The sequence below is a fragment of the Mercenaria mercenaria genome, chromosome 12 (genome assembly GCF_021730395.1).
Source record: "Mercenaria mercenaria strain notata chromosome 12, MADL_Memer_1, whole genome shotgun sequence".
NCBI lineage: Eukaryota > Metazoa > Mollusca > Bivalvia > Venerida > Veneridae > Mercenaria > Mercenaria mercenaria.
Genome location: NC_069372.1, coordinates 78,703,917 through 78,716,279, shown reverse-complemented (window position 1 = coordinate 78,716,279; position 12,363 = coordinate 78,703,917). Strand labels below are relative to the sequence as shown.

The window sequence follows — 12,363 nt, the reverse complement described above, 5'->3', positions numbered from 1 at the left end:
ACATTAGTCTTCAATATCGATAAATATCTAAAGCAAAATACCACTAGTCTAACTAAATATCTGATCTTCTTTCAAGTATTTCCACTATCCTTACTAATGCATGAAGCGTATATGATATATGACTATGAAACTGTCGGTATTACATCGTGTGATATAACTATTTCCGTGAAGACCCATAATTCCTTCGCGGGCATGGGGTGGTTGTTGGTTGTAAGAAAGAAACAAATGTTACTGAGTGTTATTTTGCTTTCAGATTAAAGCTCTGAATACTCTTGTAATTATTCGTTAACATTTATTTGTTTTATTACAAAAATTCCACTAACGTTTTTGGTAGGGGACAAAATACACTGCTAATTGTTTCCGTCCTGAATATAATGTATCAACAGATATTTTCTTATACATGCTTTTATACATCAGTCTCATGTTTCTGAGGTAATGTCATATTCCACAGATTTACGACCCAATTATTTGTAGAAAATGTGTTCACTTTTAGAAAAATCAAACAAATGAACATCTGACATAAAATGTAAAGAGTTATTGCTGAGCAAATTACAGTTTTATTTTCTTTATGTTACTAACACAATATACAAATAAGTAAATTTTGATTGACAGAAGTAACCTGTTATTTGTGACGACAAAATATCAAAGATGATGCATATTAACTACCACGTCTGAAGAGAAATTCTACTCTGGTACTCCTTGCAGTAAAACATCTTTTAATCGGTCTTTTTTTCATGAATAAATTTTGCAGTTCAAAACGGAAGCGTTTACCAGACAAAACGTAAATAAAGAAGTTGGCAGCGTAATTCAGTAGTGATACCGATACAGATAAATCAATGTAAGGGATTAATGTCATATATGTGTTACGAGCCCTTTCTAGAGAGCCGAGTTTAATTGTAACATCCACTATTAAACTGAGGGTGAATAACGGTAAAAGTGTTATTATGTACATAAATGTTACGATTAAAAGCATGCACGTGCTTTTATGTTTCACCTCACGTGCTCTTCCATTTCTGTATGTAAGGTAATTCTCTTCCTTGTAAAGATCCCTTCTCACCCTCAATATATGATATAAGACAAAACTGTTACATATGATAATGCAAATTACCGGCAGCACAAACACAAGTGTCCAAAGAAAGAAATATACATCCAAACTTGTGTAGATTTCTCTATATTTCTGTGCTGCTAAACAATCTTGTATATTGTTCTCATCATCGTACATGCTATGCTCAATCATTAGGAATCGAAATGTTTGAGTCAAGCACACAATTACAAACAGCACTCCTATAGCTGTTGCAGCACCTGTCTCTTTTCGGAAATAAACCTTCTTAAACGGAAAGCACACGGCTATAAGTCTCTCCACAGCCATAAACACAACTAGCCATGAACACATTAACGTGATCACATGAACGGTAAAATTGTAAAGTTTACAACTGCTGTCATTGAAGTTCTGGAAGATACCACTGCTCTCTTTGTATGACACGAGATACTCATCGACACTTTCGATTTGTCGAATAACTAGAGTCATTGTATCGAAAACAGCCAGGGCACAGAGGTAGTGCGAATACGATTTATGACGTAATGTTTTTGTCTTCATCACAATGAAGGAGAGCACGTTTCCAATAATTCCTACGAGTACAATAATTGGCGTAGAGAGAAATTTTGTCCAGAATCCCCATCTAGGTAGACTTGGCATTTGAAAGTCTGAAATAAGAGAATAATTTTAGGATGTTTTAAAAGCAATTTCGTTTTGCAGTAAGGACTACTATATTAATATATAATCAAATGAATACACAAGTATATTATCATATTCATATGGAACAGTCAATATAACAAAATCAATGAGATAAGCAGATGTCGAATGACGGTATATGTTATAAAACGAATGCATATTTCATTCAGTAGTCATATTTGCCCATGTGTATGTATTGTGTATCTCCTATATTACACGTTGTCGGACATTTAATGCCAATAAAGCAATAATTCTGTATTGGCCTTAATATGTTTTGGAGCAATACTGTGAAATGAAGCTCGCGTTTTTATCTCTGTCAGGAAATGCCCTTCTGTACTTAAAGTTGCTGATTTAGAACATTTAATTATGTGCCCGCTGGCGTGCACGCGGCTTTTATATCAAGTTTCGTATGGTCGTCCTGACGCAAGTGCCTGCGAGGCATAAACAAATTTTGAAAGTTGTGTGTGTCATTTCGGCGCACGCGCAAATGAGACAAAACGAAACACAGACAAAGCCGAACGTTGCGTTGGTGTTTTTGGATAAGCTTGCACGTTGATATGTAGCACATTTCCTTGTATTATCCCGGCGAGCGCAAAAATGCAACACAATGAAACACGCCGCCACCACGAAACAACAAATTCCATTTGTCTTTGCGTGTGCGCCAACATGAAAGTTTTGTTGATGGCACGCGCGCCAGTGCCAGCGTTCTGTCGCGTTCTTTTCTTCGCAATTTTTTGTTGTAAATTCTGTTTTGTCGTGAGCGCCAAAACGCTACACACAACTTTCAAGGTATCGAAGTCAAGGTGCGTTGGTGTGATTGCACAACGAAATGCTATACACGTAAACCGCGGGCACGCCAACTTTACATACCGGAATGTCCTAAATCAGCCTTAATATCTATTTGTATTTCTTGAAAATAGTGTTTACTGATCCACTGCCGTTCTTGTCGTATTTATGATGTTGGTTTATAATTCCATGTAAGTATATTGCCACTGCATTTATAGAAACATTGTTTAGTTTATGATGTTTTTTTTTCAAGTAACAGAAAATGAACAATTATAGATACATAACTATATATAATTTTGCTTTAAGATGCCCTGATTAAGACGACGAATAAATATTGAAAGCAAACGACCTTTCCAAGGGAAAGAAGCAACAAAGTATCTTGTAACTTTTATTTCTTGTAGGAAAGTGTGACAAGCATGAAGATATAGTGCTCTTTTTCATATTGTATTCTAAAGTCTAGGTGATCTATGCTTTAAAACAATAAAACATTGCATTTAATTAAACTGCAATGACACAGGCAGTTTCAGACACACACATTAACTTAGCAATTTAACAAATCTATACATACATAGTTTTCATGTCTAAGCAAGAAAACTAAAAAAAAACTTATTTCATTATTTTAACAGTCAAGTGATGCCCTACAATGTTTCAAACCTCTGTTCCTGTTATCAAAAATATTTCATGCCCATTTCATACAAAAAATACGCGCAAATACTATATCTATGTAGAAATAAAATAAACACGTATAGATATTGTGTGCGGGCGAGCGTGCGTGCGAGTGAGTGTGAGTGTTTTGTATGTACCAGTCATCACGGTGTGAATATATAATTTTATGTATGCAAGGCCACTAAAATAATTGGAAGCTTTCTTTACAAAATTCTCTGTTACCAGACTACACATTATTGTTATTTAAGCCCTAATAATATATAACACTAATTTTGTGAAATTTGGGAGTAGGACATTGATATATTTCAGCTGCATTTATATGTTTAGGGATGTGGGTCACATGAACAAATGGTTTCAGACGAGCCTTGGTAATTGATTTGTGAGCATCGTGTCACGGAATTATACACCGGGATTTATAAACTTTCAAACGATTATTTGCAAGATGCTCTTTCATAGACAATGTTAAATGAGGTGCATTGTGTGTATATATATAATTGTGCATTTGGAGCTTCAATAACAGTAATGTGTAATCTGGTAAAAGAGAATTTTGTAAAGACATATACATGTAGAACCGCAGAGGGTAGCTCGTTCGAATCCAAGCCGGGCACTTTGCTTCCCGAGATGATCGTCTGTAACTTGCAGAACTAAGAGATAATACTGGATAGGAATCCTGGAACAGTAGAACGAATAACGGACCTATTTTTGTACTTAAAACATAGAAAATTTAAGAACTAAAAGCGGAATTAAACACAAATATATAAAGTAGCTCATTAGCCGTCGACAATATACTAAGTTATTCCGCGGGACGTGTTAATTTGCTTATTTAACAAATATATAGTTACGCGTTGACGTCACGTCTACCCGCTTTGTTTGACGTCAACGCGTAATTATATGCGTAGTGAAATAGTGCTTCAATAATTAATCTACTTATGTGCATAAAATACATACTAGAATCACAGTAATATTAAGCAGATCCATATTATAACGTATCTCTACAACAAAAATCTTTTGTACGCTGTGTGTATAATTACTTGAGCTACGCCCTTGTGAAATTATTCCGTAAGCATATAACCTCATCGTAAAAATCACGATAAGCATTAAGTGGCAGTACTTTTTTATTAAAGTATTTTTAATAAACGTAAAGGCACGGATCGACTTAATAATTGGGTAATAATAATCATATCATATCAAAGGAGTAACTAAGGCTTGGTAGACTGAAATTGGGTTAATGGAAATGCATTTCAAATCTGATACAGAAAGACAAGCATGTTTTACACATAAAACGGGGAAATATGTTATAAATACAAATAGTGCAATTCTTTTACAGAGATTCCGTATTGATGATCAGCATGAAATTTCAGACAAATTGCTTTCTCAGGTCTGGAAAAATATTATTAAGATAAAAATCAGATTATAAATAAACTAACACAGTTTTACCAGAATGAACATTGGCAGTCTTTATGATGTAGAAAATAAACGTCGGCGCATTAACAAAAGGTCAAAGGGGCAATTATTCTTTTTTTCACAAGGTTATAACTGCTCTGTGAATGTTGAACAAATTTTATTATATTTATTTTCAAAACAATTTATATTACTATCTATTTTGTCAAGTTTTGATTTACTGGGGAATGCGGTTTGTACTTTTATATTTGTATATTGCCTTAGAGCTTTTTCATTATGAAAATAAAATAAGATATCTATGAATCTGTCGGATGTTATTACAATCTCAATGTGGTTTACTTTAAACACCTACAATACAACATGCGGTCTATTAAAATGAAGCATACCGCCAAAAACTTTGTATAAAACTAAATACGTGCAAAACGCTGTTAAATAGAAGATTTTGGTAATATATTTAAAATCTGATTCTTTCATTTTTATTTCGTGTGAAAAAAAAGAAGTTAGACACATTCCTTGAAAAACGTCTAATTTTCTGTTATTTAATTTTTGTAATGTGTCACTCTTAAAAGGTTTATTGAAAATATAACAAGCTAAGGGACTCTGCAAACATTTTGGCTACGTATGCTTAAACCTTAATGAATTTCAACACCTTTACCATAAAATCTAGTTAGAACACGGTACCAAAATATAAATACCTTTTTCGATGTTGCAGGTGTGTTTACATTTACTGTTAGAGAAGCTGCGGAGAGGTAAAAATAACTTTGTGTATAGAGAGACATAGCCTGTAGATGCAATATGTTGCTAAAATGAAATAGATACTATTGATAATTAGAAAATTACCTTGGCTTAAATATGTCATATTACTTCCATTAGTCCAAGTTTCGTTCTCATCATATAGGAATTCCATTATTCTGTGATGTTCTAGTGGTAGCCTTCCTCAGCAATCTGAAATTACAAATATTAGTTTAATCCAATAGGCGACATCCTTAAGAACAGGGAAAAATATTGGCAGTCCTCAGATCTTGTAGGCAGTGATCAGTCGGCGGGGGGAATTTTCCAATATAACTGTTTTTGCAGACGCAAAATTTTGCAGACAATATTTTTACATTCCTGATTCAGCTCAGAAATTTGATAGGTTAAACCTTTTAGGGGCATATATGCTCCAAAAATACCGACATTTAAACAACAGTATTAATGCCAGTATTGTATATCTTTAACTGCTAGAAACTGGGAAGGGCTTAATGTAATGTTGATAGAACTTGTTGCACAACCCATTTGTATTGTTGTAATTCTATGTATTTGCTTGCATGTATATATAAGCAATAAAATATGAAACTGAAAACGATTGCGTTCTAGTTGTTCAGTTAATGTATACCTGTAAGCATGACGTTACGGCAATTTGTGAAGTAAACAATCTAAGTTTGGTTAATCTAACTAATCGGACAACGGTCATATAATTATAACCTCTAAGAAAAGCTGAAACTCATCCTTACATCGTGTCGTACTGAAACTTATCCTTATATCCTGTCGTACTGAAACTCGTCCTTACATCCTGTCGTACTCATCCTTACATCCTGTCGTACTGAAACTCGTCCTTACATCCTGTCGTACTGAAACTCATCCTTACATCCTGTCGTACTGAAACTCATCCTTACATCCTGTCGTACTGAAACTCGTCCTTACATCCTGTCGTACTGAAACTCGTCCTTACATCCTGTCGTACTGAAACTCATCCTTACATCCTGTCGTACTGAAACTCATCCTTACATCCTGTCGTACTGAAACTCATCCTTACATCCTGTCGTACTGAAACTCGTTTTTACATCCTGTCGTACTGAAACTCATCCTTACATCCTGTCGTACTGAAACTCGTTCTTACATCCTGTCGTACTGAAACTCATCCTTACATCCTGTCGTACTGAAACTCGTCCTTACATCCTGTCGTACTGAAACTCATCCTTACATCCTGTCGTACTGAAACTCATCCTTACATCCTGTCGTACTCATCCTTACATCCTGTCGTACTCATCCTTACATCCTGTCGTACTCATCATTACATCCTGTCGTACTCATCCTTACATCCTGTCGTACTCATCCTTACATCCTGTCGTACTCATCCTTACATCCTGTCGTACTCATCCTTACATCCTGTCGTACTGAAACTCAACCTTACATCCTGTCGTACTGAAACTCGTTCTTACATCCTGTCGTACTGAAACTCATCCTTACATCCTGTCGTACTGAAACTCGTTCTTACATCCTGTCGTACTGAAACTCGTTCTTACATCCTGTCGTACTCATCCTTACATCCTGTCGTACTGAAACTCATCCTTACATCCTGTCGTACTGAAACTCATCCTTACATCCTGTCGTACTCATCCTTACCTCCTGTCGTACTGAAATTCATCCTTACATCCTGTCGTACTGAACCTCATCCTTACATCCTGTCGTACTGAAACTCGTCCTTACATCCTGTCGTACTGAAACTCATCCTTACATCCTGTCGTACTGAAACTCATCCTTACACCCTGTCGTACTTAACCTCATCCTTATATCCTGTCGTACTGAAACTCATCCTTACCTCCTGTCTTACACATCCTTACATCCTGTCGTACTGAAACTCATCCTTACATCCTGTCGTACTGAAACTCGTTCTTACATCCTGTCGTACTGAAACTCATCCTTACATCCTGTCGTACTGAAACTCGTCCGTACATCCTGTCGTACTCATCCTTACATCCTGTCGTACTGAAACTCATCCTTACATCCTGTCGTACTGAAACTCATCCTTACATCCTGTCGTACTGAAACTCACCCTTACATCCTGTCGTACTCATCCTTACATCCTGTCGTACTGAAACCCATCCTTACATCCTGTCGTACTGAAACTTATCCTTACATCCTGTCGTACTGAAACTCATCCTTACATCCTGTCGTACTGAAACTCATCCTTACATCCTGTCGTACTGAAACTCATCCTTACATCCTGTCGTACTGAAACTCATCCTTATATCCTGTCGAACTGAAACTCGTCCTTACATCCTGTCGTACTCATCCTTACATCCTGTCGTACTCATCCTTACATCCTGTCGTACTGAAACTCGTCCTTACATCCTGTCGTACTGACACTCGTCCTTACATCCTGTCGTACTGAAACTCGTCCTTACATCCTGTCGTACTGAAACTCGTCCTTACATCCTGTCGTACTGAAACTCGTCCTTACATCCTGTCGTACTGAAACTCATCCTTACATCCTGTCGTACTGAAACTCGTCCTTACATCCTGTCGTACTGAAACTCATCCTTACATCCTGTCGTACTGAAACTCGTCCTTACATCCTGTCGTACTGAAACTCATCCTTACATCCTGTCGTACTGAAACTCATCCTTACATCCTGTCGTACTCATCCTTACATCCTGTCGTACTGAAACTCATCCTTACATCCTGTCGTACTGAAACTCGTTCTTACATCCTGTCGTACTGAAACTCATCCTTACATCCTGTCGTACTAAAACTCGTCCTTACATCCTGTCGTACTGAAACTCGTCCTTACATCCTGTCGTACTGAAACTCGTCATTACATCCTGTCGTACTGAAACTCGTCCTTACATCCTGTCGTACTGAAACTCGTCATTACATCCTGTCGTACTGAAACTCGTCCTTACATCCTGTCGTACTGAAACTCGTCCTTACATCCTGTCGTACTGAAACTCATCCTTACATCCTGTCGTACTCATCCTTGCATCCTGTCGTACTCATCCTTACATCCTGTCGTACTGATCCTTACATCCTGTAGTACTCATCCTTACATCCTGTCGTACTCATCATTACATCCTGTCGTACTCATCCTTACATCCTGTCGTACTGAAACTCGTTCTTACATCCTGTCGTACTGAAACTCATCCTTACATCCTGTCGTACTGAAACTCGTTCTTACATCCTGTCGTACTGAAACTCGTTCTTACATCCTGTCGTACTCATCCTTAAATCCTGTCGTACTGAAACTCATCCTTACATCCTGTCGTACTGAAACTCATCCTTACATCCTGTCGTACTCATCCTTACCTCCTGTCGTACTGAAATTCATCCTTACATCCTGTCGTACTGAACCTCATCCTTACATCCTGTCGTACTGAAACTCGTCCTTACATCCTGTCGTACTGAAACTCATCCTTACATCCTGTCGTACTGAAACTCATCCTTACATCCTGTCGTACTTAACCTCATCCTTACATCCTGTCGTACTGAAACTCATCCTTACCTCCTGTCGTACACATCCTTACATCCTGTCGTACTGAAACTCATCCTTACATCCTGTCGTACTGAAACTCGTTATTACATCCTGTCGTACTGAAACTCATCCTTACATCCTGTCGTACTGAAACTCGTCCGTACATCCTGTCGTACTCATCCTTACATCCTGTCGTACTGAAAATCATCCTTACATCCTGTCGTACTGAAACTCATCCTTACATCCTGTCGTACTGAAACTCACCCTTACATCCTGTCGTACTTATCCTTACATCCTGTCGTACTGAAACCCATCCTTACATCCTGTCGTACTGAAACTCATCCTTACATCCTGTCGTACTGAAACTCATCCTTACATCCTGTCGTACTGAAACTCATCCTTATATCCGGTCGAACTGAAACTCGTCCTTACATCCTGTCGTACTCATCCTTACATCCTGTCGTACTCATCCTTACATCCTGTCGTACTGAAACTCGTCCTTACATCCTGTCGTACTGAAACTCGTCCTTACATCCTGTCGTACTGAAACTCGTCCTTACATCCTGTCGTACTCATTCTTACATCCTGTCGTACTGAAACTCATCCTTACATCCTGTCGTACTGAAACTCGTCCTTACATTGTGTCGTACTGAAACTCGTCCTTACATCCTGTCGTACTGAAACTCGTCCTTACATCCTGTCGTACTGAAACTCATCCTTACATCCTGTCGTACTGATCTGATAATATGAAGATATAACTTACTTACTGAGAAACCCAAATTTATTGGACCTTTTGACAGCATAACGGGAACAATTTGTGGTGTGTGAATATGGAGAATCGCTTAGCAAAAAGTAGGACAGTTTCTATATACTCGCGAGTACTTCACATAAACCAGTTTCTATTTATTGCATGCTAGCTAATAATAATCAAAAGCAAAATATGAGTGATAAGGACCGACTTTCCCTGATAAACACAGTGTATCATCGCAATTTTTGGAAAATAACAACAGGAGATTTCGTACAAACTGTATGCACATAACTAAATGGAGCACTGTCTGCGATTTTTTATGAGAATCGCGGAAATTAGCACAAGGAAAAACCATCTGGCGGCAAGAAAAACTGAGGTAAAATATTTCAGATTACAATCACAACTGAAGTAATACCAGGTGCAAAATCGCTACAGGTATTAGAGTTTAGAGTATACATATCAAAATAGTTAGACGATTCAAGATTAAATGTCCTTTGTACAAGAGTTTTCAGGAGTTGTTCTCGTTATATAGTAATAGAAGAGAAATTGTCAAGTCGATAAGCCAGTTGCTTCCGTAGATTTTGCATTACTTTGTCTTTCATTAACGCAGTGTGTAATTTCAGACCAAAGGCAATATACCTCGAGGTAAAAAAGATGTTTACATATCCTTAGGACATTTTCATGCAATCAGAACTCAAGTTTGACAACACAGAAAATGACGTTACTGAACCTTCACCTATTTCCGGAAGTAAATAAGCAGACATGCTAAACTTGAGAACGAAAAGTCGCCTTTGCTTTGGTCAATAGTCAGGGGTCACGCGCAGGGTTACCCAGTCAAAATGTATGCGCGTGGATTTTAGCACGACATGTCAGCTTTTCATCTACGAAAACATATTTAAACTCAGAGTAAATACAAATCCCACAGGAGATCCGTAACGGAGCAAGGGTATATAGAGATTTTTGGAACTTTGTCAAATCGCTCAAAAGGTCCTTTTCGAAGTTGTCTGAAAGTGTCAGTGTTTGCCTCGTATGTAAGATATTTTCGTATTTGAGAGTTGCAGACCTAGACATTTCAGAAATATTTTCAAAATGAATTTCGTATAATAAATGTTGATTCTACGGAAGCGTGAAAGAGCCGTCATACGTTTTGTTACCATACAGGTGAGGAAAGGATATAGCAGACCTAACACAGGTACACGAAGGCATCTTTGACATCGTCATAAGTATGCATGTAGTTAATTTAACACATCTTTATTTGTGATACGATTAAAATACAGTACCAAACTTTACTATTGTCGCTTCGCACGTATTAAAACGTACCTCATGAAATGACATTTTCCTCGGAAGGAGCCGTATTTGTCTACAATAAAAATGTATGATTACAGAGACATGACCTAAGTGTGCTTAGATTTAGTCATTACGATAAATTTTATTTTGTTTGAACAATAATGATAAGAAATATATTGGTATTACCTTAGTTGAGATATGTCCTATTATTTCTGATATTTCAAATTTTATTTACATGTAATAATACTCCAATTTTTTATTGATTTCATTATGAGGAATTACACAATGGTTGAAATCTTTAATTAAGTACAACATTCAATTAAATGAAATTTCACGTTTCTCAATGAGCAGAATATCTCTCATTTATTTCGGATTTCTCTTCATAGACGGGAATTTTCCAATATAGCGATTCTTTCTTTTTTGCAAATACCTGTATGATTTTTTAAAAAGAAATTCAGCATTTAAAAGCTTACAAGTAACTTTTCTAGCTCCAATCTTTCTGCTTTGAAATAAGATTTAAGTTAAAATTTTGTCGTCATCGTGGTATCTATATTCGGGCATTAATTTGAAATACTAAAATCTGTTTCGAATCAATAATTAAATTGATCATAGATACAATTCACAAACATACTGATTAAAATGAATGTCAAAGGGTAGTATGTCCATCGTGTTGATTATCATTTTGTAATGTTTTGACAATAGTTTTACTGAATTTATTAGCATGTAGTAAATTTCCTCTTAGCTGAGTATGATTATACAACATTTGCGTAGAATAAGAAGATAGCTCCTATAAACAATACAAAATAGTCTGTTTTGAGACAACTTTAATACAATGCTGATTCTTTTATCACCAATGTTGAGCAATATGAATGTCTAAGGGTGAATTATATTTTTTATGCTGCCCCACGGAGAAAAACGTCATAAACATACCAATGATTTAAGTCTAACTTCTAGTTAACATATAATAAGAACATTGCATCAATCAATATCAATTGTAAACAAACAGTTCGAAATACCGTGCAAGTTCTGTTCTTGGCTAAAATGTTTTTCTTTCGAATAAGATTTAAGTTAAAATCTACATATAGTACCGTATTGTACAGAAAATGTTAAATAGCCTAATAAAATTTAAACTGATAATATTTTCCTCAGCTAATTAAAATGAACCATTTTGCCGATCTATGGTACGATTGTCCAACGAAACAAACACGTGATGTTGACGGTGCCGTTATATGATATGCCACTCAATATTTCTACATTTAAATTTGTTTCCATATCCAGCTGAAAATGTTATCATCATTAATAATAATAACTTTAAAGTATGGGACATAAATGTCAATTTAAAATGAATTATAGGAGCTATTTTTGTCTGAGCTAAAACACAATAATATTATTGAAATTTACAATAATATAGCACTAAGGAAAACATATACCATCAACATTCGTTAACGACTGTTAAACTTAGTACAGTCAAACCAGTGTTAAAGACCACCTCTGAACAGAGACCAACCGGCT

The 12,363-nt window shown here is 36.4% G+C and overlaps 1 protein-coding gene across 1 annotated transcript; it reads right to left on the bottom strand.

Annotated features, from left to right (window-relative positions):
* Positions 1-371: 371 nt before the first annotated feature.
* Positions 372-11,217, bottom strand: LOC123535086 (growth hormone secretagogue receptor type 1-like). The gene is made up of 3 exons (XM_045317630.2): positions 11,038-11,217; positions 5,426-5,530; positions 372-1,704 (listed from the first exon to the last, which is right to left on the bottom strand). The coding sequence occupies exons 2-3, from the start codon at positions 5,490-5,492 to the stop codon at positions 659-661; spliced, it is 1,113 nt and encodes a 370-aa protein (XP_045173565.2). The 5' UTR covers positions 5,493-5,530; positions 11,038-11,217; the 3' UTR covers positions 372-658.
* Positions 11,218-12,363: the final 1,146 nt, after the last annotated feature.